Source organism: Megalops cyprinoides, chromosome 15 (genome assembly GCF_013368585.1).
Source record: "Megalops cyprinoides isolate fMegCyp1 chromosome 15, fMegCyp1.pri, whole genome shotgun sequence".
NCBI lineage: Eukaryota > Metazoa > Chordata > Actinopteri > Elopiformes > Megalopidae > Megalops > Megalops cyprinoides.
The window spans coordinates 30,176,471-30,203,963 of record NC_050597.1 but is presented as its reverse complement, the minus strand read 5'-3'; the positions used below and the strand labels follow the sequence as shown (position 1 = coordinate 30,203,963).

At 44.1% G+C, this 27,493-nt stretch overlaps 1 protein-coding gene across 2 annotated transcripts; it reads left to right on the top strand.

Moving 5' to 3' along the window:
- Positions 1 to 26,984, top strand: sufu (suppressor of fused homolog (Drosophila)). Of its 2 annotated transcripts, none has more exons than XM_036547415.1 (12): positions 1 to 307; positions 5,308 to 5,442; positions 9,295 to 9,431; positions 13,745 to 13,887; positions 14,134 to 14,219; positions 16,092 to 16,164; positions 16,587 to 16,740; positions 18,048 to 18,150; positions 23,374 to 23,508; positions 25,162 to 25,300; positions 26,155 to 26,223; positions 26,341 to 26,984. In XM_036547415.1, exons 1-12 carry the CDS (start codon positions 159 to 161, stop codon positions 26,428 to 26,430), a joined length of 1,413 nt encoding a protein of 470 aa, XP_036403308.1. In that variant the 5' UTR covers positions 1 to 158; the 3' UTR covers positions 26,431 to 26,984. The 2 variants fall into 2 exon arrangements, with proteins under 2 accessions (XP_036403308.1, XP_036403307.1); XM_036547414.1 differs by having other exon boundaries at positions 16,584 to 16,740.
- The last annotated feature ends 509 nt before the right edge of the window (positions 26,985 to 27,493 follow it).

The following is a 27,493-nucleotide window of genomic DNA, read 5'->3' as shown; positions in this document are numbered from 1 at the left end:
CAAACGATACCATTAGACACACAAGTAAAAATCTTTTTATTAGAAAACACAGAGTACGAAACGTGGGGTTTTGTAGTTGTCTAGGTTAAAAAAGTAGTCTAAGTATCGCTTCTTTGTGGGCATTCCACTGGTCGTTTTTGAATTGAGGTTTCTGAAGGATGGATGAAATGCGGCCTAGCAGCGGCGCCGCAGCCCACGGGTTGGCGTCGCTCTTTCCGCCGGGTCTGCAGGCGATCTACTCGGAGTGCAGGCGGCTGTATCCCGATCAACCCAACCCCCTGCAAGTAACAGCCATCGTCAAGTACTGGTGAGTATCGTTTCGTATTTCAGCAGATGATAAAGGAGTTTTTTTTCTTTCGAGATGGGAGATGCCAACCTAGCCAAAGTTGATAAACTAACGTTTAGCTTGCTCAGCCAGCAGAGTAACCTTATTCTGTTCTGTAACGTTGTATGAGCCAGCTAACTAGCTAACCTTGTTGGTTGGATTGTTTAGATTGTTGGTTGGCTACATCAGCTAATTTATACGAATTTCCAGTTGGGAATGTTACATTTACATGGAGTTTAATGTGGTTAAATAATGTTAACCGTGATATGTCCACAGTTGTTGATAGACAAATTTTGTCCAGCTAATCAATAAGCTGACCTTAGATGCCCACTATTAGCTGCAAATTAAATGGGTACCAAGCTGACTTACACTGATGAGTAGTTAGGTAGTTTAACAGAATAGTCCAGAGATAGCTGAATCGCTTACTTGACTAGTGTGCACAAATGATAGAGAGATCAGTAGCTCTCAAAGTAAACTACCTAACTCAAGTCTGATGTTGAATAAACTGTGAGTCATCTAGCTGGATTGGGCACGTTATATTAATGTTTAGGCATAATGTCAGCTCATGGTCGATTGTGTTTGTGATCCAGGTTTCGTTTTACACATCACCTTGGAGCGCAGTATGCCATGTAAACGTTTATTAGGCTACTCAGTCTAATGTTAGCTCTTTAACAGAGATAATCAGCCAGTTGGTTTCAACGAGAAAGCATTGGAAATCGTATTCTGCACGATCGTTGGGTCTTATTCATGTCTTTGGTGTGACAAAATCACAGGTTTCATCACAGTTCACGGGTTTTGAGTGTGATATGTAGAGTTGTAATGTAATGTAATGATATGTAGAGTGTAAGTCTAGCCAACTACTACTGTACTTGGCTGGATATTCGGCAAGTGAGCTAACTAAAGCTAATGTTAGATGCTAGTGCATGGTCATTTATCGTTTAATGGAGGTTTGTATTGTCTACACAGATTACATTTTTACAGAATATTTATTTACAGTAGATCATGTGTGTCGAAGCCCCTAAAGTACGTATTGCTATCTTGTTACGTTATTGAAGACACGAAGACATTGGTTATTTGAATCAGAAACTGGACTGAAGTTACAAACACAACCACAAAGCCGCTAGAACTACAATATAAAGGACACTACGATTTACAGCTGAAGATGCCGTTTAATTGACCAAATAGGATGATACGCTCCCAATGTTCAGTACAGTTTTTTTTTCTTTGGGGGGCTTGTCCTTGGGAAAGGGGATAAGTTAGTGTCCGAAGGAAGTCTGATCATCGCCGGTAACTAGAGTGAAATGTCATTCATCAGCGATCACGTCTCTGGATTAATATTTATATTGATGAAAAATCCAGTTTTCCCCATAAAATTAGATGGGCTAAACTAAGAACAAGTGATTTAAATTAATACCCGTTCCCTAAGTGAGGCTTCATATTAGGGCTCAGTCTCGGAGCTGGCTAGCAGTCAAATTCTTAACGAAAACCGGTAAGCAGTGATTTACCAGTATGATTTTATGGGTTCTACATACTACATTACACATTAATAGATTTTCAAAATGCAAAGGAAAACGCAGAGGTAAACCGTGGTGAATTTTCATGTAAAATCCTCTAATGGAGGCCATTGTTTGAAATCAGTGGGGACCTGTAGATCCTGTTGTGTGTAGAATTCTGGCATTCTAGACTGCCATTATGCATAGAATATTCTGATAATTTGGATCTGTAGCAGTTATGTCTGTTCCTGCCTCTCCGTGGCATGGCAGACTGCACTGCCTAACTGTAGATGGTAATGCTGACTCTGGCTCTGATATAACATCAGTAGAGAGGTGACACCATACACTGCTTAATTTAGCGGACAGTATTCTCTGTTATATTTGTATTGCTGTCTAGATCCCACCATACCCTACTTTTATACTTGTCTGTCTTACCCACCTTACTATAACATAGTATTTTATTCTCGCCAATGTACCAAGACTAATGGAACTACCATTACAGTATTATGAGTGGGTCTTTCTCACCCCAGAAAGAACCCAGAAATGTCTAAACCACTTATTTTATTAGACGGCTTTGTCCTTGTAACGCATTACTTTGTAAATTGGTGAGAAGAAACATCTCAAACTTGCCCAGTAGTTAATGAACCGAAAGACACTGAAGTTACTTGATCAACCAGCCGGAGTAGTAGGTGTAGGGACAAGGAGTGTCAAAACACTCAGTTACTTATTAATTGCTGTTGAGCCAAATGACACTTGAATGAGTGAACTTTAAAAATATTATGCACAGTAAGCTTAAAGCATGTTGATAACCCTAACCTACTAACGTTCCCCATTGAGATAGAGCACATTAAATGATATACGTAATGTAATTACACTAGCATGTAGCGTAAGAATGGCCCTCTGTGGGACAGACTGGATTCAGACTGTGACACCAGTTACCCCAATAGCAAGGTCTTTGGGGGAGTTGCTGTTGGGGGTGATGTTACTTGTTGAGACGGGATGAGGCATCCCTTGGTACATATGGAGAGCCGACCCGGAACTGACACGTGCTGACAGTAAAAGCTACCTTCATGCTAATGGCATTAGCCTTTTATATCTGTAGGTTATTTCATATGTGGTCCAATAGCTACAGGATCTTTGGGCTGTCAAGTAGGAAGTCCAAATGTTTCAGTTTGATTTCCATAGCTCTTTTCTAGGGGTGTGCAAAAATAGTTTTTACGATTAATCGTTTTTTAAAAATTCCGATTCGATATCGATCTGTAAAATTTATGGATCGATCTTTTAAGCTAATATGCATTTTTTTCCGAGAAGAGACAAGTGGCTGTTGCAAAGCCAACTAGGTGGGGCTAAAATAGACTAGACTCGAGGTCTGTTTTATGCAAATGCTGAGCCATGTGACATGGCGAAGGCAGCATGACACATGTTGCTGAAACAAGTGATCCAACATTCTGGTTCCAGTCAAGCATGGAGGACTAGCTTATCATGTCAGTGCTGGGTTTCCCCATACTCTACAATTTGTCTCTTGATATGTACAGATATATAAATAAAAAATGATGCGTGGAGAAGGGTGTCCAATATATATTCATATATATGTGCACTGCAGTCACAGCTTTTTAGCTTTAACTTTAAAACAGTGCACAACCACTACCTAGCTACCTAACTAACTAGCTAGCTAAACTGAACAGCAACACTTGCTCACAAATGCAATGTAATTTAGAGCAATTCAAGAGAAACGTAGTTATTCATGTTCATTTGCTAGGTAGCTAGCTAGCTAGTTGTTCATATTAGGCTAACAAGAAAACGTTGTTCACAATTGCAGAGTTGCTACTGACAGTCAGCTACGTTTTGTCAGTCATTGTAGCTACCTTACAAACCAGCTTTCCCTGAGCTAACAAACACATTGCTGCTTCGTGTCATTAATAAGTAGGCAATGATACAGGTTGGTTTTGTTTTTAGGACTTATACCCTTGTGTTCCTCAAATAAAAAGATTTCGGTATACAGCCATGCGTCGCTTAACGTCCGCAATACGTTCTGTGAAATAGGACGTTATGTAATTTGGACTTTGTGCGAACACTATACTATATACTTAGCAAATCTATATGGAATAGGCATGAGATTGGATGTTGCTGCTTACGAGTTGAAGCATACACTGTTATACGGTAAACTCTTTAATTGTAAGTATACAAAGTTCACATTAAAACACAGAGAGAAAGTACAGTACAGTACATACATAAGACATTAGCATAGGCGTTTATTATGACTATCAAGACGTATTATGTGGCAGTGTTTCTCAATCCTACTCCTGGTGGCCCACTGTCCTGCATATTTTTTGTCTATCCTTGCTCTACCTACCTGACTGAACACATCAGTGGCACTTTTGATTAGGTGAGCACACCTGATTTAATCAAGCAGCAAGGATAGATAGAAGATACGCAGGACAGTGGGCTGCCCTGCCCACCTCTAGGTCAGGCCATAAGAATGAATAGCATTATGTGCAAAATAAAGAAAATAGCATTTATTCATATTAGAACTGCAAATTTATATATTAAAACTGACCTATTGTTATTATGATTCCCGTGCCGCCCGCTCCTGTTGACTTTTTTTCCTATCCCATCCCAATCACGTGATGAATAGTGAAATTGACTCCCATCCCGCGGGAATCCCACAGGAATCCCGTGACCCACAGGATTCCTGAAAAAAATGTCAGCCTCCACCATACAGAACTTGTACCCTCTGGGTTGAGTCCTCTTATAGTGGTCCACTCACATGGATGCATGCACATTTAATTACTGTATCAGATATGCAGCATGTCTCAAAGCAATACTGTGTTCACCACACAAAATTGTCATTGCATAGGTTATATGACTGAAGGACTGTCAAAACCTAGTTTTGAGCAAAATGGTCTGCTTCATTACTTCTCTTGTGGCCTGATGTCATTCATGATGTTGTAGATTTCATAATCAACCCTACAAGCTAATAGGATCACTCAATTGTTTTGTCAGTCTGTATCAAATTGCATGAGGATACCAGTGCTGATGGTAGTTTTTGAATGCGATTAACCATGTACTTTCCTTAACTGTCCCTGTTTTGTGTTTTTACTGTAATTGAAATTGTCATTCTGAAATTGCTATTCTCATTCTAAAAAGCTGTTTCATTGGTGCATCTTTGTTGTTCCGCTCTGTAGCCCCTCAGTAGTATCATGTACTACAACGCATTCATAGTAAACCAAACTCATAGTAACTCATAGTAAACTATGAAAAGGTCAGTCTGACATGTTTTATAAGCAAGTCAAATGGTAGGATACCCACGATTTGAATTCTGACAAACTGTTGCCAGTAATTGACAATTTCCAGGGTACTGCTCGGATTTGTTTCAACTGATGTTAAGATTGCACATTTTGGTTTGTCAAAGACTGCTGGATGGAATACATAGTCTTGCTCATTTAATAAACTGCAGTGCAATAATAATCTTTGTCTTCCCTTTCACAGGTTAGGGGGCCCAGATCCTTTAGATTATATTAGCATGTACAGGAATTTGGGGTGTCCGGCCCAGGACATCCAGGAGCACTGGCACTACATCAGCTTCGGCCTGAGCGATTTGTATGGAGACAACAGAGTGCACGAGTAAGTTATGCAGCCTTGCTCCATCCTGTCGCAATGTCTGAAGCAGCGCCACAGATGTTGTATATATTGAGCAGATGACCAGCTCTGCCTGTCTGACATTGATAGTTCTATCTCTGACACTGTTGAAGGTGTAAGTGTTCTGAATGCCTAGCTAATTATGAGTGTTCTTGAAACATAGACGGTGCTGAAACCTCCCACTACCAGCCAGAAGCTGTAAAAAAAAAAAAGGACAGGGCAGAATATCTGGTAATAAAACAGCATTTTAGAATCCACGCAGACATGCGCAGGCACAGATGAGGCTGCATAGAAATGTGACTTGGATCACATCGCCTGAATGACACGTGTCGAAATGTCCTCTGTTCCTTCCTGTTCAGACACAGGCATTTTCAGTTTTCTTGAGTGGTTCAGCATTGTCTGTGAGGTCAGTGAGAATGCACTAACCAGCACTAATAAACGCTTTTCATTTTTCACGAGCCGTTCATTGTCGACTGTAAGGGCAGGGAACACGTGCTAACTAGGCCTAATGAACGCTTTTCATTCTTCAAGAGCTGCTCATTGCTGTCTATAAGGTCAGCGAACATGTGCTAAATAGTGCTAATAAATGTGCATTTGTTTGTACATACGGCTGCTCTCTGCCTTTTTTTGGCTCACCCCTATGAGCTGCCTTTTCCCAGCTGCCCATTTTCCAGCCTCTGCTCTCTGGTTTCATGTTCCCCTGGAGTCAGCCATGGTAATGAAGGGGGGTGGGAATTTCAGGAGGTGAGAAGGTGTTGAGTGCAGCTGCAGATGGGAGGGACCACTGTAGGAGAGGAAGCTGCTGAGCCATAATGGGGCCCCTTCACTTGGCCCAACAGCTGATGCCAGAGCTGGCCTTCGTTCCCTCAGAAAGAGTGTTAAAATGTTAGTGAGAGGAACATCTGTCTGCTGGCCATGGCTTGGCTCAATCAGCAGAGCTGTCTGTCTTCAAATGGGTTCTGCCCCTGCTGTCTCAAATATGGCAGCTATTGTCAAGGGCAGTGAGAAATTTTGAGTTAAATTATGCATTGACTGAGAGGAATTTGAAGGTAACAACCTTCCTCTTGGCTCCAAGTAACTTGTCTTTAATGATGAATTTTCCTTTTAATGTTTATCATATGCCACTGTTGTTCAGGTTTACTTACTTACCAAACTGCAAGACCATAATTACAAATGAAATGTCAAAAACTATCAGAATATAAAATTACCTTTGAATAAAATTTTAAACATTGTAGTTCTGGTTAAATTGGAAATGCAGCTGGTGTGTAAGTGATTCAGGGTGCTTTCACACTAGAGCTTTTGGTGCGGACCGGAGTCCACTTGGACCATTAGTTCGGTTCGTTTTGTTGATGTGAACGCCGTTTCTGAACTCAAGTGCGCACCAGGGACTGTACCCGAGTCCTCCAGAAAACGGGGGTCTAGGGTAGGGTTCACTTAAACTCCAGTGCAGTTCGGATTTGGTGTGAAAGCTATCCGATTTAAAACCAGGCAGTAATGCTCCCTTTTGCGTCGTTGCCTAGCGATATTGGTAAATAAAAGCTGCACGTTCCTTACATGGTGATGATGTAAATGGACCAGGGTTCGCAACCAAAAAATGTAATGTGAAAGGAGACCAGCAGGGCCAAGGGGAGGGGGGGAATAATCACACTCGAGTTCGGACCAGCAAATCGGACCAAGTGTGAAAACAGCCTCAGAACAGGTCTGATTAACACAAACCAGAGAGTTGTAACTTCTTAAAAAGAAATTATATTTAAATGTTATTGGAGGAAAACACATGAAGTAGGATAAGGAAGGAACCACAACAATCAAGCAACATCAAGTAAGAATGTTGTTTAAAGAGATCTGGACAGCAGTGGTAAGGAGCAGGGCCTGTAACCAAAAGGTTGCTGATTCTGTTCCCTGTTGGGACACTGCTTTTGTACCCTTGGGCAAGGTACTTAACCTACAGTTACATCAGTAAATATTCAGCTGTATACATTGATAACATGTAAGAGCAGTAAGAACGTAAGTCCCTCTGCATAAGTGAATTTGCTAAATGACAATAATATAATGTGATGTAAAGAACAGACATGGAAATAAGATTCTCAGCAATTCTCAGCAACGGTGTGGAATGTAACTGGAACAGCAGCACAGGCTGAGAAACTTAAACGTGCATTCAGACCTTGCAAAAGACTGGGCCTGCCATTGGTCTCCAAGGAAGTTGCCATGTGCGTTTTAAGAGGAGATGGTTATGGCTGGATCTCTGTGTTCTTGTTGTGCCCACTTTCCACTCCACGCACGAGGTACAGGCGCTTTGTTGGGAGGGAAAAACAGTGACATGCAATGAAAACATGCAAAAACCTATTCTCTGTACCGAGAACGGCCACATAAGTACATAACATCAAGAGAAGGGGGTTTAAAGAGGACTTCCTCAGTGTGTTTTTCTTAAAAATCCTTGCATCTTGAATATCGCAGTGGGTCTATAGGGAGCATTTGTGAGGCAGCCGGTCTGGGAGGGGAGGTTTTGAGCTAAAGCCGTCTAATCCTTTTCTGAGGCAGACTATTTTTCCAGAAAAACAAAGCCTGGCCGCACTTAAAGTGTCTGGCCTTGTCGGGCTCAACGCACCTCCTTTGTCAGGCCATGCGGACTCCATTCCTCCCCCCACGTCCTCATTCTGTAATCTTCGGGGCGTTGCATGAGTACGTTTTGTACGATTTCCCAGACCACAACCCTCTCCTGGTGTGCTTCTGGGATGGTGTGCCTTTGTTCAGGGTCAGGCAGGAATCAGTCCTCCCCCCGGCTGGACGCAGCCAATGATTAGCACTGAGGAGAGGCAAGCGTGGGTAACCAAACTTCATGTGTGGCTCACTCCAGCAGGGAGGCCCTTTCCAGAAAGTAAAACCAGAAGCTGAAATCAAGAGAAATGCTTTTTCCCCTGGTCTCACTCTTCTCAATAAAAAAAAATTGACTTTTAACATTCTTTGCTTTACATGTGCATGAGGCAACAGTCAATATATTGCTCATTAATTCTTAGATGTGCTGTATGCATATAGTGCAATATATATATTCCTTTAAATGGAACGAAGACACTTACCAAATTAACTCTAGAAAGTTGCGTAACTGAAAGTGGAGGTTTGAGAGTCATTCACACGTAATTACCTTAAGAAAATTGCGTCAAAGTCTGTTGAAGTCGGCAGTAAATTGTCTTTATATCATGCTTTGTCCTTCTTTTAATCTCCTTATTCGGCTCTGTGTTTCGAGGGAATATTAGTTTGAAGCCTCCTAGAGCTGAACCTATTTTTTGCTTTTGGAAAATAAGAATGCGGTTTAAAAGGTAACCTATTTGTAAAGTTTGGTTGATTAAGTATGGCTGAACCCAATTAAGGTAGTGTCATATCAAAACATTCTTTGTGCTGCTGAAATGGGCCTTTCCTTCCTCTCTATAGACTCATCAGCTAATTATATGTAATTTGCATTAACTATGTTTTAGCATACAGCTGGGAGCTGATTCAGCAATATGTGCTGTTCTACGGTCTTTTCACTTCAAAGTAATTCCTTTGGGGTCTTTTCAATCTAATGGACGAGGGGCATGACAGTTATTTCCTCCCAAACAGGCTCTTATGTGATTCCGACCGCTCTGTCAGCAACTTTTGCATGTTGAATCAGTGTTGTGTTTTCCTTACCCAAGCATTTTTTGTTCAACAGACACAGTGCCACTTGACATCGTGTAAACCATCAAATGACATTGTCAGAGATATGGAAATTCTTAGCATTAACCTAAAACGAATTTTACTTGCATAAGTCTAATTTTCTAATGGCTTATGATCGGGACTGGTAACATTTTGCCATTATAACAGATTCACAGGTCAAGATGGCCCCAGCGGGTTTGGGTTTGAGCTGACCTTCAGGCTGAAGAGGGAAGCGGGGGAGACGGCGCCCCCTACTTGGCCAGCAGAGCTCATGCAGGGGCTGGCACGATACGTCTTCCAATCAGGTACATCCACTCACCACAGCTGGACAAATTCGTATCAAAACTAGCGGGTTCAAAAAATTTGATTTTCATCCAAGGTTTGGGCAAAATTCATGTTTTCTTTACCCCTAACTTCTCAGTTAATTGTATATTACACGTCAGTGGTTTTCAAATCTGGTCAACAGCACCTGCTTTTCAGTTTATTCAAGCTTTTTGCCCCTGCCCCACGGTGACCTAGCAGCAGGGCCAGCAGGTGGAATTTGGACGCTGGTTGCAGTAAACCTATCATTAAGTCGGCAGAAAGTGTGACCATGCAAGTCAATGTTCTACAGCGGGGCCGTCGAGGAATGCATCTCACGCAAAGTGTGCTCGGGCACCCTCATGCAGGTCATCAGACTGAACCGGAAATGAGAGGTAGCTAAGGAATTCCCCTCAGAGGGGCATTTACAGCTCTCTTAATACCCTAATGGCAGCAGAGTGGAGAATGTTTCAAATGTTTAAAAGAAAGTAGGGGAGGAGGAAAGGCGGTCTCAGAAGAACAGGGCAACCAGAATGTTTGTCTCCTGAAACTTTTAATTGGTCCTCAGCTTTCTTAAGGGTTGTTGGGAGCTGGAAATTCATCTTTGGAAACGAACCTAGTATGCTGAAACCTGAAATATTGAGAACTGAGAAGTATGTATTTTAAGGCCATAAAGCATACATGTGAGACCGTTAAAACGGGCCAGCTGCAGTTTGGAAGAGATGAGGTGTCTCGCTGGTCATTCTCCTTGTTTGCTTAAGCAGTAATTGGATGGCTTCCCCCCACTTTTTTATGCCTCTTTCTGCAATAAGAGCTGGGAGGGTCCTTGCGATCCCACAGTGATACTTGTGTGGTGCTGGGAAGAGAAGTCGCCAATCAGTGTCAACAGTCAGTTGGGGTAGCAGAGCGAGCCCATGAGGAAACATCAGTTTGACAATTAGAGGTGAGGAAATTTAAGGCCTCCAGAAAAGTTTCAGACTCTCCCAAAAGCTCTGTATTGGTTTTTCTCCCAACTTTGTGTGTGTGTGTGTGTGTGTGTGTGAGTGTGTGTGTATGTGCGTGTTCAGATATGCAAAGCAGAAATACATTTTCCACACGCAGGGAAATAACGGCTCTTCTCATCCTCTCGGCCTCTCTTCAGCTTTCTTCCAGTTTAATAAATCATCCCTCCAGCAGCCCGTAACACATTTTCAGGAGGGTAGAATCCAATCCTCAGCCAACCCTCTGGAGTCAGCTGGGGTCCATTTCCACCTGGGTGGGCTGCTGCCCTCATGACTGCAGGAGCCTCACAGCCCCCCACCCCGCCTCTCCAAAAAATCTGTCTCACTTCTCCTCTCTGCTCTTGGGTGAAAACATGCTACCACCTGGGGGCTCAGATTCCACAGGCAGGATCTGCAACCCCCCACCCCTTGTTCCTTGTGCTCATGCCACTTCTTCAGAACTGTTCATGTGTGCAGTTACTGTTTTCTGTTCTTCCATTACGGCCTCTGAGAGCATGTGAACCAGCGCACAATTTTTTGTACAGATTTGTTCTACAGATCAATGTCTGCAAGGTTTCAGTCATGACACTGGGAGTACTCTAGCCACACACACTGCGCATGGGAGTAAATTTGACCCAGTAATGTTGACAGATCTTGTATACCTTATTTCAGTTGTCTTGCCCTTGTCTTGTCCTGTTCATATTTAGCAGCTGGGTGAAAAGGACATTTTGACTGCCGCATACTGACATGAACCTCTCCTGGACATGTGCCGTTTAATTGTGTAGTGTAATTTGTTCCCATGCTCTCAGTCGGAGATGTTTGATTTTGAATGGCAGGTAGGTATAGCACTACTTTGTTTAAAAAAAAAAACTATAACTTATATATTTATAAACTAAATTATAAACTGGTGAGCTAATATTAAATAATCATAAAATTATAATCCTACTGCAGATTTAAGATATTTAAAAATTACACTTAAAATTTTTGGCATGAGAATGCATTGAAGAAGAATCCACCCGAGTAGTTTACCATGGAAGGTTACACATTCCGATTTTCATCGCATCTAAACCCATTCTCCCAGATCACCAGCCTAGTTAATTGGTCTGTGACCTATTGCTATCCAATGGGTTTCATAGACAGACCTTAACATGACTGGCTTGTTTGGTTAACAGCGTTAAAAGTATGGGCAATTTCAAGATGGCGAATGAGAACTAACGATGGTCGTTATCACAAGAGAAAGGCAGAGATGTGTTGCCAGGTCTGCTGCCTGTACAGTATTGTCATGCCAGCACTGCGTCAGTTGCATTCCTTTATTTAGAACTCATGTCCTTGGTTTCCCCCTTGAAAAAAGCACCTCTGTTTGAAGCATTCAGAGATAATGGCAATTCTCTTGATAGAATTTATGATTGCAGTGTATTTGCCTTGCAAATGCACGTGGGTATGAATATGTGAGAATTTGTAAGCATTGTAGCTGTTGCCTTGATGTCTTTGTTTTTTGTTTCAAACAGAAGAGCCCATGGTTGGCAGTTTTAATACTGGGTTTGTGCTGAGTTTTTGCTGTCCGTTCTGCCTGGAAGACGCTGTACACAAAATGTTTATTTGGGTGCTGGGGATAGCCTTTCAACAATTTGTCTGTTTCTATATAAAATTTGAAAATTCTCACCATGAATAAAAGGTACTGCACAGATGAAGCAAAAGACCCCCCTTGCCTCCCCAGCTATGTTTTGGCTCCCACTTATAAAAGCTCATCTACTTATCTTTGAAGGGCTGTGAAAACCTCCTTTGTGGCATTAGAAGAGTGTTTAATTGTGGAGCAGTCTATTTGCAGGGGCTTTAATCCAGTAATCTCCCCTGGTTTGGGGGGCAGGGGTGGGAGAAGGCGGGGTGACTGACACATACAGGTTGGCCTCCTGGTAGGATATTAGCATGTGAAATGGCGCTTTCGCTTCGCCTGAAAAAAGCTGGCTTGTGCTGTGTCATCCGGGCAGCAGAAAAATGACACACATGAGAACAGTGATGAGCATGACTCTGCCAATCACCTCAAAGTGGCGCTCCACTCAGAATAAACTAGAAGGGGGATGGCATCAAGCCGATTCATAGCTGTTGTACTGGTCATGTCACGGGCCTTCTCAATGGTCTTCTTTGCTGGAAGGGCTCTAAAAAGCAAGAAGAGATATTGAGAATGCCCTGCGTTGCACCTTTACATTAACAGTGAGCAGGAAGGAAGGATATACATTGTGTGGCATTTGAGAGATTTTGGTGTCTGACGTGCTCACATTTCGTTCCATACAATTGGCTGCTTGTCAGCTTAGTATAGTCTATAATTGCTTAAAGTAAACGCATCAGAATATAAGTACATAAAATGTGTTTATAGCTGAGATAGCTCTAGATTCATCTGTAGCCAGCTAATGAGAATGACAGCATGCCTGTGCTGGCAAGATAACTTTCAAATCAAAAACAGACAGCTGTGCTTGAGAGAAATTTATAGCAGTAATATAACTGATATATAACAATAGTATTGCCCCTTCTGCATCGGGTGTCCATCTGTATAATTGGATCTTGGATTCAGTTGCACAGCTAAAGGATAAAATGGGTAGGTACATGGACACCCTGAAGTTCTTCGTCCAGTCCTTCTCTGAGACAGTGCTCTCACCAGGCCTGTGGCGCACCTCTTTCATCCGAAAGCTCCACTGGTGTGCGCACTCTGAGTACACGTTTTGCGACGCTGTGCATCACCCCCAGTGGTGCCTAACTGTTTGTTGTCTCACCGACGCTGTTTGTTGTCTCACCAACGCGTCTATCTCCTGACGGATAGAGGTCGTTTTGCATAGTCACCATGGTCGGAGCCTTTTTTGCTCTGGGTTATTAGTCGTCCTGGGGGGCGCATGCTAAGCTCTCCCATCAGCCAATAGACTGTCCCATGTTACCCGAAAACAAATGAGTCCAAATGCTTGTGCATTAAAGCCCCCCCCCCCCCACCCCCCCCGCCCCACTAGTAGGAATCCTTTCCGACCAGAATTGTGGTGGGGTGTAAAAGGGTTAAAGTGATTCTGCAGGACCCAGGACAGACAGATATTTCTGCCAGGACGCTGTCCCATTGGTCTGAGAGAACTGAGCTGGCACTGTGGTGTGGGCTCTGGCAGTCTGAGGTGGGCTCTTGGAAAGACAGCTTTGCCAGACCAGATTGCACTTCTCCCAGTGAGAAGTCCAGGGATGGCAGAAGCGTACCCTCAAAAGATAGTGTACATTTTTCTGCCATTTTTTTAAAATTTCTTGTACCAACCAAGAAAACCGAGCCCTTATTTTACTTTCTGGTTTGTGTGCGTCTCTCTCCTCAGAAAACACATTTTGCAGTGGGGACCACATTTCGTGGCACAGCCCCCTGGACAACAGCGAGTCTCGCATTCAGCACATGCTGCTGACAGAGGACCCCCAGATGCAGCCAGTCCAGACCCCCTTCGGGCTCATCACTTTCCTGCAGGTGAGTCGGCCAAGCCCTGGGGGCTGCTGTGTATTGGAGGGTTATGCTAGTCTCACCTCAGTGCCCCTGCATAAGTACAGCAGTTGTTGTGGTGAGAGTTGACTGAAGAGAGTTGAGTGAAATTTGTAATTCCAAATTATTATTATTATTATTTAAATTTAAAAAGGGCCTTGCCACTGATCATTCAGGATGTGTTTGGTGAGAAAACATGCCTTATTCTCTGTCTTTCTCACCTCTCTCTGTCAGATTGTTGGGGTATGCACTGAGGAGCTACAGGCTGCCCAGCAGTGGAACGGCCAGGGCATCATCGACCTTCTGCGTGGAGTTCCCGTGTGAGTGAGGAAGGTGCTTCACTGGCTTAAATACAGTCAGTGGATCCCTCATTACATTTATATTGTTGCCATTTGGCAATAACACTCTTCTGAAAACTGAAAGGAAACTTGACTTGGCAAGGGTGAAAAAGAGACCCAACGTCTGCATAGATGTGACAGTATGAGCCATGGCAAGCGGTCACAGAACACAAAGTGGTGTAGAGTAGTGGTGGTAATGGTCCCTAGTTGATCCGTGATCTGTACAGATCCCCCCCAAGGTTCGGCACGCATGTGAACCACGGATTAATTGCAAAGTTTAACCATAATAGTGTGAGATACAGTTTTACTGCCGCTGTTACTTTTTAAAGTAATAATTCCCTAAATCTCGATGCAGAGTTTCAGTGAAAAGATACAAGTGCCATTTTAATAACCAACAACCTTACTTAGCAGAAGCATTGCGAAGATAAAGGCTGCGTCCAAAATCGCTCACTCGTTCACTCACTATTCAGTCATACAATAAATGAATCATTTTCTGGATATAGTTTTATGTTTGCAAGTTTATTCGAACATTTGTATGAACATCTTTGTGTCTAACTGTGCCAGCTAGCTAGCTAAGTGACTAGCTAGTCGCAACTGACATTAACCTGCTAGCTAGATAATACCGCTACCTATCTAGCTGTCACTAATGAAGGATAATTTAATGAAGGATCTAGCACCCAGCTTCATCTGTTCAAATTAGTTGAAACTAACGTTAGCTAGCTAGCTGGCAGTTAATTCCAACGTTCAAGTGTAAAATGTATACACAGTATATGCACTGTATAGTGAATAGGGAGCGATTTCGGACACAGCCGAAGAACAGCAGAACAAGCGCTCATATTGCACTTTAATTTAGCAATTGAGTATTGAATATTTTATTTTAAGATTTTATTTAAACATTGGACATCTTGAATGTTGTTGTCATCTAAGACCATGGGCAAAAGTTCCTTGCTTTAAGTGTTCTCTAAGTAATAAACGGAAAGCAAACTTATCTTTTTTCTTCCTTTTTTTGCTGATCCGACAAAATGATCTGATCCATGACTCAAAAACCGTGATACGATCCAGACCGTGAGTTTTCTGATCCTAGTGTACAGTGAAAATAGAAACGGTCCCAAGGGTGGAGCCTTGGGGCACGTCAAAAGAAAAAGACTGATGAGCAGAGGGAGACCATTTGCAGGTGACCTAATTAGTGCATTCAGAACCGTTGTAGGGCAACCAAGGATAGATGGAGATCGAGAATATGTATGGGATCCAAGCAGTAGGTTTATGGTCTTTCAGCACAGAGTGGAGATCATAACTGGAGAATACTAGTGATTGGGTATGGGGCAGGAGGTGGTTAAAGACTCTGTGAAAAGTAGGATTTCTTAAAGAGTAGGGCCAGCATTAGAAATTTAACTAAAGGGTCTCCCAAGTGGATCAGTCAGTAGGGTGTTCATCTTGAAGGTAGCCTGACCCTAAAGCCCAGGTTCAAAACCAGCTGTGTCAGCCAGCAACAACAACCAGGAGCAAACAGTGGCAGAGCAAACTGGCTCCTTTCTGCAGGTGACAGGGGACGGAAAGGTGTCTCTTTCAGCCATGCTGTGATTTGTCAGGTGACTGTGAGTGCATGGATGATGTCGGTGGAGTAGTGCCTACTCTCCGTTCAGTGCTCACTTCTCTGTGGTGCACTCTGTGACCAGAAGTGTGAGAAACCGCCATTGGCCAGAATTGCATTCATCTTTGGATGGGAATGCTGGTGAAAGATGAATGCAATTCTGGCCAATAGCGGTGGAAAAAGAGAAAAAGAAATTTCAGCATAGATTTGCCAGGCCTTTGGGACAAGCCCTTAATTTCCTGCTCTGTTCCTTTCCTCCACAGTGCTGGTGGACCCTGGCTCATTACAGACATGAGGCGGGGGGAGACCATATTTGACATCGATCCACACTTACAAGTAAGGCTTTTCTCACTTACTTAATGTGGAAGTGTGGGACTGTCATGCATTTGCATTCATCACATGTATTTCACTGTGCTCTCTCACTGTCATCTGTACTCTTCTTTCCCTTGTGGTGTTTGTAGCTCTGCTTATTAGACCCTGTAGATTGTTGTTCATTATTTCATGCAGAGCTTCACCATCACCTCCAAAAATGTAGAATGTGTGTTAGGTTTCAGATTATTGGACCAGACTCCTCATTTGTCATTTTATTAAAATTTAATGGCATAACACCTCCATCTGCTGGTGGAAGTGTTGCACTGTGCAGTGTTAAAATTGTCAGCATGCTTCAGCTTGCCTCTCAGACAGTGCTTTTCCTCGGAGTCCTTTTGACCCTTTGCTCCTGGGGCGCTTTGCATTCTGGGATTGCTTATCTCAAGCAGGAGAGGGTGGACAAGGGCATCGAAACGGACGGCTCCAACCTGAGTGGCGTCAGTGCCAAGTGCTCCTGGGACGACTTGAGCCGGCCGCCGGAGGACGAGGACGACAGCCGCAGCATCTGCATCGGGTCACAGCCCCGCCGCCTGTCTGACAAAGGTCAGCACCTGAGTGTCTGGATGCATTCCCACTGCAGTGCTGCAGTCACCCAATCACCCAATCATTCGCGTGCATACTGCAGTGCTGCAGTCACCCAGTCACTCGCGTACACACTGCAGTGCTGCAGGCACCCAGTCACCCAATCACCCGCGTACACACTGCAGTGCTGCAGTCACCCAATCACCCGCGTACACACTGCAGTGCTGCAGTCACCCAATCACTCGCGTACACACTACAGTGCTACAGGCACCCAATCACCCAATCACTCGCATACACACTGCAGTGCTGCAGTCACCCAATCACTCGTGTACACACTACAGTGCTACAGGCACCCAATCACCCAATCACTCGCATACACACTGCAGTGCTGCAGTCACCCAATCACTCGCATACACACTGCAGTGCTGCAGTCACCCAATCACTCGCATACACACTGCAGTGCTACAGGCACCCAATCACCCAATTGCCCGCGTTCACACTGCAGTGCTGCAGGCACCCAATCACCCCGCGTGCCGAATGCAGTGCTGCAGTTACCCAATCACCCAATCACCCGCGTTCACACTGCAGTGCAGCAGGCACCCAATCACCCCGTGTGCCGAATGCAGCGCTGCCTACATCCACATGCCTGCATACACACTGAATTTACCTCCCACAGTGGTCAGGAAAGTGACCACCAGCCATCTTCCATCAAAGACTACAGACGCACAGCTTTACACAGCGTCTTGGCTCCCTACCTAGCTGTTGTAATCCATAAATCCTGACATCTGTTTGTGGTTCGTTAGCATGTTATTAATTATTATGCTTTTGTAGTATTATTACACCATGTTGACCGGCGCTGGTTATTTTAGTACCCTGTGACATATCTAGAGACACATTCAAATGAGGCCTTCGGTTGTCTTCTCTCTGAACTGTAGTTCATGGGGTCTTATTATATGGACTCATATAACTTTGTTTTTCATAAGTTGTTGTTGTTACTAGCTTCTTCCAAGTAATGAGATGTCACTCCAAACGGCATTACACATTACATCTCTTTCATAGCATTCAAAGCTTTATTTCTAATGGACTGAACATACAAACTCTTAATCATAGCACGTGATGAATCATGCATATCCTCAGAAACCATTTCATTTAAAACCAGTCTAGAAAAAAACATTGTGTCTTCACCTGCAGGCGTTACTTTGACAATAAAGGAACAAAGTGCTATCAGTGCGATCGTGTCTTTGACGTGGCATGGTGTGGTTCTGTGATGTGATGTCATCACTGCATGCCCCCGATGTCATCATTTTGCATCTGTGCGCCTCCCTCAGACACGGAGCAGATCCGAGAGGCCTTGCGGAAAGGACTGGAGATCAACAGCAAAGCAGTCCTGCCCCCCATCAGCAGCCAGAGGCAGAACCACGACCGGCCACAGTAAGTCCCCCCCCACCCTCTGCATCCAACCAACCGCCCTGCCGTGGTGCTGTACCCAGACAGTCACCAGCACCCACCCACCTCCCCTGCTGGTTCAGTTTCAGGACTTCAAACAGGACTTTTTTCAGCCACACATTTACTCCTTGCTAAAAGGAGAGGTTGTCATTTTTCGGCGTGTTCGAGAAACCAACCTTGAACAATATGGAGCAGCAATGTGTGTAGAAGCTGGAAACACAGAACTGTCTGGGACGGAAACTTTAAGCCCACATAGTGAAAGAGGAGTGTGCCCTTTGGCAGAGTTGTTTAGGGCGAAAAGGATGGATGCACAAAAGTAACCCAGCTCCATACAAGTCTGCCCTGTGTTTGCAGGGAAGGCAAACTGGGATGTCTGGCTTTACATTAATTCAGTTCTTGCATTTCCCCAGCCATTCACTTTTTTTGGCTTGTTATTTGTTTTCATTTTTGGAGGTGACCTTGGTTTTAGTTTTGTCAGGTTGCTATGGAGCATGCATACTCCCTCGCATTCTGCTTGCTCTTAAGTATTCACTTACTTCAGTAAACTCCCCTGGACTATTTAATGATTAAAAAAATTGTATGTTACATGTTTCCAGGCAGCACTTACTTTAAATGAAAATTCTCTGTGTGCGTTAGCAGCCATTAATGTTGTTGATATTCAGTGGATTAATGAACGACCCTCTGCTGTGATGATGCTGCGGACAGCTCAAGCAGTTGTGGCAATTTTCCTCACTGGGATCGGGGAGTCTGTCCTAATCCTATGGAGATGAGTGCAGCCCTGCTTTCCTCAGCACAGGGTTGCAGCTGGATAATGCCATCCCTGCGGTGAGGGTGCCTCTGCCTGTGTCAGCTACAGCCACAGAGCAGCCGGAGGCCCCAGAACACTTGCAGACTGGTGATACTCTGTATATATGCACTCACATGTGCACATATGTGGCATGTGTTAGACAAGTCTGCAAGCAAGTGTTGCTTTATAAATGTTAAACTAAAACCATGACAAAAAGTGGACCTCACTGTGTTTTGAGCTGTTGTTGGAAGCTGCTCTCTACTGCCACTGTCTGTACAATTACATAAGGACTCCGATTGTGACTGGGACCAAGAATGCTGCACATTTTTTTTAGGAGTCCATGTGATTCAATCATTGACTCGAATTGCAAATAAAAACAGAAGAAGAATTCTTCCGGATACATGCAATATGTCGCCTGCAGCTCTCAGCGAGCCTGACTTTCTTGGTACAGTTGTCCCCTTTGGAATTACATAAAATTACCTTTTCTAGGTGACAAAATTACATTGAAGGGAAAAAAATGAATCATGACTCCTTGTCCTCAAACCATTTAAAGCAGGCCTCTCCATTCTGCTTTTCAGATCTCACTGAAGCATTAATATTGTACTGAGGACCTATAAAAGGATGGCAGGGGGAACGGTGTTTGTTTGTTACATTCATAAAGACACACATTGAAGCGCATTGATTTGCCTGTCGGCAGAGTTGGAAAATGAACTGTCTCTTTCTTTCTTCACTTTGGTACAATTCTCCCCCCAATTTCTCCATAGACTATCAGTGGGCCACTTGCAGTGCCATCCAAGTTCAAGGTAAGAGCAAACGATGAGAAAAGTGAAATAACCCCTGTCAGTGTGAAATTTGCAGCCTCTCATCACCCCCCACTTCCCACATGGTGGCCATTTTATTTTTAAAGTGCACCTGCTGGGAGGGGCAAGAGACAAGTTCCGTAAATTCCACAAATTCCTCACTTCTGTGTTTTCACAAATGTGTAGCTGTATGGGGAATGTGTTAATGTTACATTACATTTTATCCAGAGGGACTTCCATAGGTTACAATTATACGCTACCCGTTTATACAGCTGGATATTTACCAAGGCCTCTGTCTAAGGGTACAACAGCGGTGTTCCAGTAGAGAATTAAACCAGCAACCTTTCGGTTACAAGCCCTGCTTCTTACCACTACACCACACTGCTACCCCTATTATAAGATTTGTTGTTCCTGCCATTCAGGTTACTCATTTTCAAATGTTCCTTTTTAAAATGTTACTGTTCAACTGTCTCCTCCCTGGGTGTGCCGGAGTTGATGTTTGCGAGCACCGCTCCTGCGCAGCTCAAACAGTGTTTTCTTCCTCTACTGAAGGAATGGCTCTACCGTGTGGGTCCTTAATGGATATTCCTGGGGCTGAAAATGGTTCGAGAATCGGTTTCTGTCGGATCACCGCTGAGCAGAATGTAGCAGGGGAGCGTGTGCTTGCTTTCGCAGATAATCATGGTGTTTTTTTAAATGTGAATGCTAGGATTCCTGCCACCATGTCACATCTGATTTGAGGGAAACAAAAATTGGCTGTTACTCAGGGTTTACATAGTGCTGTGGTTCTCAGCTGTGTCTGTTCTTTTGAAGGTGTATGTTAAGGATGAAATTGGGTGTGACCAAGCTCTTGAAGGGCCAGACCACAGCAGGCACATCAGTTTGATGGGGAAAAACATCTAGGTTACATACGTAATCCCGGTTCCCTGAGAGAGGGAACGAGACATCACCAATTATTGTTATTATAGATATATAAGCTTAAACTGCCCCAGTCACTCATGTGTTCACTGGCTGCACTTTGTTTCTCAGTCCAACCTCAGCTTTTGGGTGTTTTAAAGTCAGTATTAAAGACTGTTTGAAATGCAGCTGTTACATTAAGATGATAAGAACGCAAAGGGAATATTGCATTCAGGTGTACACAGTCTCTGGTTACACCCTCTCAGTCTGCCCACAGTGAAAGACCTGGTGTAGGTTAGGGGGAAGCTTAGCAGACACATAAAGGCAATAACTGTAAAGGACAGGGACCAGGGTGGGGGGCCATGTAACAGGAGGTGTGGTTGAGTCTTGGCATGGTTTTAATAAAGGCACAAGTTGATGTAGTAAAGAAAACACAATAACTTAATTTGGCAATGCACTTCCTTCAACCGTTTGTTGCTGTTGCTCTTATACAGAGTGACTCATACAGTAGGTTACAATTTTATCCATTTATGCAGTTGGATATTTCCTGAGGCAATTGTGGGTTATGTGCTTTGTCCAAGAGCATAACAGCAGTGCCCCAGCAGGGAATAGAACCCACAACCTTTTGGTTGTAATCCCTGCTCCTTTCCCCTAGGCCACACTCCTGGTTTTCTGCAGAGGGTTATTTTCCTGCAAGACTTTTAGTGAAATTTTGTTTACCGCATATTTACAATTCCGGGTTTTAAATTTACGACCTGGCGAATTTTTGCATCATAAACAGTTTCAGTTAACTCCCTTGTTTAATGGAATTTTCCCTTGTGTGATTGCACCAGCAGTGAACGGCTGCTCTCACATCTCTGTTGCCAGTACAGAAATGGCGCTGGTCGTGTCTGTCTGAAGCGTCTCTCCAGAAATTGCCTGCCCCAAAAAGTTGATGCAGCAACTGTACAGAAAAAGCAGCTTTTGCACGTTCCTAGTTTGGATTTAACAGTTTGAAAAAAATGCTATAAAGGCATTTGTTGTCCGCTTTGGCCGTTTGGAATGTTGATTTAATGGTTACCATGAAGTTTGTTGCTATGCAACATGTACTGGGGGGGGAGCGCAAGCTTTGTTCTAAACCTGCTTGCTGTTTTCCTTCCTGGAAGCATTCATCCCTCATACCTCTACACTGTCATTTCACGGAATAGTAGAAATGACCTTTTAGCACAATGGAAAATTTTCATGTTGTCCATTCCAAGCAAATGGTTAATTTGTTTTTGTCTTTTTTTTGTTTTTGTTTTTATAAACATGAACTTGAATTCAGTTTCTTTCAGTTCATTCATGAATTCATGAATCTTTCAGTTTGTTTACGTGAGGTCCAGGCAGATATTGGGTACAGATTCTTATTATTTGGGATAAAAAAAATGCAGTCCCTAGTGGATGTAATCTGCTGAGTATTTTTGTAGAAGAAGCTTAAGAACCAGCTGATCGGTAAATTATGGAACGTTACATTTCAGTTGGAATGAGAAATACATTTGGCAGCACATATCAGCTAGCACACCCAGACTTTCTCTGTAGCTGAAGCCGTGCCTGTAGAAAGTAATGGACTGTAGCTGCTGGATTTTCAGTGTGGTCCAGCTCACCAACAGTAATGACACTCAGGTGTGTGTAAGACCACCGTTTCCAAGATAGTCACATGACACCTGCGTTTGAGGTGATTTAATCAGCAGTGCCTGCCGTCAAATAATTTTTCAGTTTTGATGGCAAGAAACACTGAACTGTTTCGGAAATAAACAACACAAAATTCCTGTCTACTAAGTGCCCTGTTTATAGTTCATAGTTTTTCCTGTTAAATATCTTGAGTTTGCATATAGCTGTTGAAGGCCACATGTGACAGACAATACAATAACCTCATAAATTACTGATTGCAAATAGTCTCTGCGCTAGGGATTCACAGTAGCCTGCTCTTACGTCATGGTCAAAAAGTATGCCAACACTGCAAACGTGAGTGACAAAATTGATTATTTTTAAAATGTCCAAGTCCAAGACACAAATCAAGGATGATGTCATAGTCTGTAATACTTTGTGAATGCAATGATAGAAAATTTGGCTAGGCGGGTACTTTGGGGCGGATTAATGCACTCTGTAAGCAAACACCCCTTTGAGTTGATTACCCTGGTTTTGGGAACTGTGCCTTCACCTTGCCTATGTAAAAGTGAAACACTCTCAAAAGTTGCTCAGTAGGACAGAGGCTAGTTTTCAGGGACATCGTTGAACCTCTAGAATTTTTTTTGCCATGTACTTTTGAATTGAAACAATACAAAGTGTTTTACCTGCTTAAAAGGAGAACCCCAAGATTTTTTTTTTTTGGCCTTGTGCTACATAAAGCTTGTCAAAGGCTCTACTGATGTTAACCGTTTGTAATACACTGGGCAATTTGAAGGAGCCGCCTGAAAGACACCCTAGACCTAAAGGCCCAAACTAGCATTGCGCATGTACAGGTGAACGGGTGGCTTATCTGTGCACAAGACTCCTGGGCTACCATTGCTTCACGTCACTCTGTCAGACTGGTTTGCCTGTGGCTCACAGCTCAAGGCGTCGGGGGGGGGGGGGTTGTGGGTGTCTGCATTCTCCCTTTGGTGAATGACATTCTCTCTCTCTCTCTCTCTCTCTCTCTCTCTCTCTCTCTCTCTCTCTCTCTCCCTCTCTCTCTCTCTCTCTCTCTCTCTCTCTCTCTCTCGGTAGGAGCCGCAAAGACAGCCTGGAGAGTGAAAGCTCGGCGGCCGTGGTGCCCCACGAGCTGGTGCGCACCCGCCAGCTGGAGAGTGTGCACCTCAAGTTCAACCAGGAGTCCGGCACCCTCATTCCACTGTGCCTCAGGTACGCACACACACTCTTACTTGCATATACACTATATGGACAAAAGTATTTGGCCACACCTGTTTTTAAAGGTTTGGGCTAGGCCCCTTGTCTCCAGTGGAGGGCAATCTTAATGCTTCAGCATACCAAGACATTTTGGACAATGCTATGCTTCCAACTTCGTAGCAACAGTTTGGGGAAGGCCCTTTTCTATTCCAGCATGACTGTGCCCTAGTGCACAAAGCAAGGACTATAAAGACATGGTTTGATGAGATCAGTGTGGAAGAACTTGACTGGCCCACACAGAGCCCTGACCTCAACCCCATCGAGCACCTTTGGGATGAACTGGAACGGAGATTGCGAGCCAGGCCTTCTCGTCCAACATCAGTGCCTGACCTCATAAATGCTTTACAAAATGAATGGGCACAAGTTCCCACAGAAACACTCCAAAATCTTGTGGAAAGCCTTCCAAGAAGAGTGGAAGCTGTTATAGCTGCAAAAGGGGGACCAACTCCATATTAAAGTATATGTATTTGAATACAGTGTCATTGCAATGTAATGGTCAGGCGTCCGAATACTTTTGTCCTGTATATGCATGTGCACATGCACACATATACGTGCATGCACACACACAGTATCAACCCCTCCATTCTTTACACCCTCTCCTGGATGGTGGTTTACCACTGTTGCAAAGCATCTGCTGTCTTTTGATGGAAATGATTGCAGTAACATGGCTGTGCATTTTTGTAAGTCATCTGTTGGAATGAGATTTTCAGATGTGGATATGGATTCAGTAATCTTGCTGAAGGGCCGTGGCTATCTTTGCCAGGTGTTCCATATTGATAGCGCATCATTTTCCTGTGCGTAAATGTTCTGTGATCGAATATCACAGGGATAATCATGGTATTTTGACAGTGCTTATTTGGCCTTTGGTTGATAAGATAACTGCATTCCTCCCACAGTCATGTCAGTAGTTTACTAATATTGCTACAAATCATTGTTCATCTTTCATTGTCCATGTTCACATTACATAGTATGTCTTATTTTCTGTGTTAAAAACCTTTGTGTGATTGGTGATGATGATAATGATGATTATGGTGGACAGTCAATGCCAGCCGTACATTGTGACTGGCAGTGACCGTGATCCAGTTTTGGTTGATCTGGTTCTGTCTTTAAAACCGCAGTGCAGTGGGTCATCAGTTCTGTAGGAGCAGGAGTTGGGACGGGCCTAAATGACCCCAGCTGGTCTACACTGCAGGCTTAATAACCTTAACCGGCCGCTGAAAAGCTTGAGGATGGGCACAGTTTTATGTAATCTTTTTTTTGTGTGTGTGTGGGAGGGAAACAGAAGCCAGGGTCAGCTCACAGAGAGCCCTTTGTCCGGGACAGAAAGAGAGCAGGGCCCCAGCGGAGATCAGGCTGCCCAGAAAACAGGGTTTCATCTTCAACCTGCTTTCCTGCAGCAAGATAAGGCGGCTTTTAGCATGGAAAAATAAGGGGCTTACGCAAGACACCCTGAATGGTAGAAAGATTAAGTGTCTCAGCACTGGGGAGGGAAACAGTGGGTTGATCAGGCCTAATCTTAGGCTCTGTCATTTCATTTGTTGTTTTTTTTTTTTTTTTCTCTCTCTCTCTCTCCCCCCCCCCCCGGCCTGTCTCTGTCTTTCTCTGTAGGGGTCGGCTGCTTCACGGGAGGCACTTCACATATAAAAGCATCACTGGTGACACTGCCATCACTTTTGTGTCGACGGGGGTGGAGGGGGCCTTTGCCACAGAGGAGTACCCTTACGCCGCCCATGGCCCCTGGCTACAGGTATGTGAGCCTAGAGGGCCCCCTCACCTGTGCTCTGGTAGAGAGAAAAGGCATCCCTGCTGTCAGTGGACAAGCAAGGTTGTGGGTTGGGTACAGAAACGTAGTTAAACGCAGCACAGAGGGGTCATTCCTTGTATCCCCCCCCCACAAAAAAGCAAGAGGGAGCATCTGAAAGCAGTGTGGGTGCATTCCCGGGTTCATGGGAGTCTGCATCTGCTCTCCTGCAAGCCACCGCAGTGGACCTCTCACGGCTATAAACAGCATGCGCCCCCCCACACTCCCACATTAAGAAGAATGTGTCCCTCAACCCCTGGCAGCAGCTTCCAGAAAGCGGTTACATAAGCCACGATGTCGCCAAGTTCGGCCACAGCGTGAGAAAGCGAGCAGGTGATGGATGCATGAGCACACAGCTGGCCCAGACTGTTCCGGACTTTTCCGGGCGTACGTTTGGCTCCTGCAGCCACTAAAGCTCACATCCCACCAGAGACAGAAGGGCACTCCGATTAAAGGGGGGGGGGGGGGGGGTGTTAGGAAAAAGTACGTTGAAATTAGGACTGAACTCCTAGTTAGATGAACTGTATTTGACAATTTATTGTTCAAGGTAATATCAGTAATCCATAGACAATGTCGTATGTTGTATGTGGCTTTGTTATCATCTTGTTAAGTGGTGATTCCTTTTAATATCTGAATGTTTTTCTGCATGTTCACAAACCTGGAAACCATGGATTGAATCTTAAAAGTAATTAGCTACTTGGTTCCATTTGCTCCATGCAGCTGGACCTGAGCCAAAGCGTGCACGCTTGGTGTCGTTCAAGGTGACAGTTGGTAATTGTGTTCACAAATTTGCCCCTCAGATATTGCTGACTGAAGAGTTTGTTGAACGAATGCTTGAAGATCTACATGACCTGAATGCTAGTGAGGAGGTAAAAGGAGTTTCATTTTATTTTCTTCTATGGATTTATTTTTGAGGTCAGAATTGCATTCACAGATCCAACATCCATCATCCCTTTGTTCGTTTTCTTCCCCCTGCCCCTGTTAAGACCAAGTTGCCTAAGGAGTACAGCTGGCCTGAGAGGAAGCTGAAGATCTCCATCCTGCCAGACTCTGTTTTCGACAGCCCTCTGCAGTAGAACGGACCCGCTCTGACTCGCACCCCACTGACTCTCCGCTGGGACCCCAAGGGCGCCAGTCGAGCTCTCCAAACATCACCAAGGCCGGCAAAGACCAGACACGTCCTGGCTGTCGCGGCACACCTTTTGTGCTGCTGACGGCCGAGGCGTAAGATAGGCTCTGTTCTTAAAAAACCCCTTTTTCTGTCTACCCGGCTCGCCCGCCTGTCCCCCACGGACCGCCCCTGCCCTTTCCCTCCCTTTGTCGTCTTTTGAGCCGCCAGCGACAAGAGGCCATTCTAATGCCTGAATCTGAAAAGAAGTCCCACAAACTCATCTTTTCCTGGTGTCCCAAACCCCGCCTCCCACCGACAGTTACGCTCAAAGATCTTTATCCCAGTGGCGGACGTCTGCAGGGTCACACGAGTGCGACGTCAACCGCAGGTAGACACAAGACTGCCATGTTCACAGCCAATCAGCAATGCAGAGGGCAGTTCGGTACACACCAGGCAGCAAAAACGAACTTTGGGACCAGGCTGAAGCCACGTATTAGAACACGGAAGAGAGCGATCGCAGGCCAGGCGAAACCACAAGTGTTTGTGTTCCTCATCACGCTGTTTCAGAGAAACGAAATGGAAGACGGCTCGCTAAACACCGTTCTAATTATGTACCAGTTTGACCGAAGTGCTGATTGTGGTCATTTGTACTGCTTCTAATATATGTGTTTGTTTTAATGAACTACCATACAGTCATGCCAAAGATGTATTCGATTGGCAGGAACCTAGTTCAGATAAGCTCCGTATTCAGCATTATGATTGACTCGTGTGTTTTCCTCTCTTTTTCCCCCCTTTCATACATTAATTATACTGAGATCTGACAAACTGAACTGACATTCAGTGCCCAGTTGATGGTTATTGCTGTGAACACTTTTTTAAAATCGAATTATACACACAAGAAGAAAGTTTTCAGTAAATTGTCAATGAAATTTAGTCAGATTTAAAGTATTTTGATATTATTCCATGCAATAGAATGTATAAAGCCATTTCCTTTAATAGAATTAAAACCTGGAATGGAATTAAGAGCT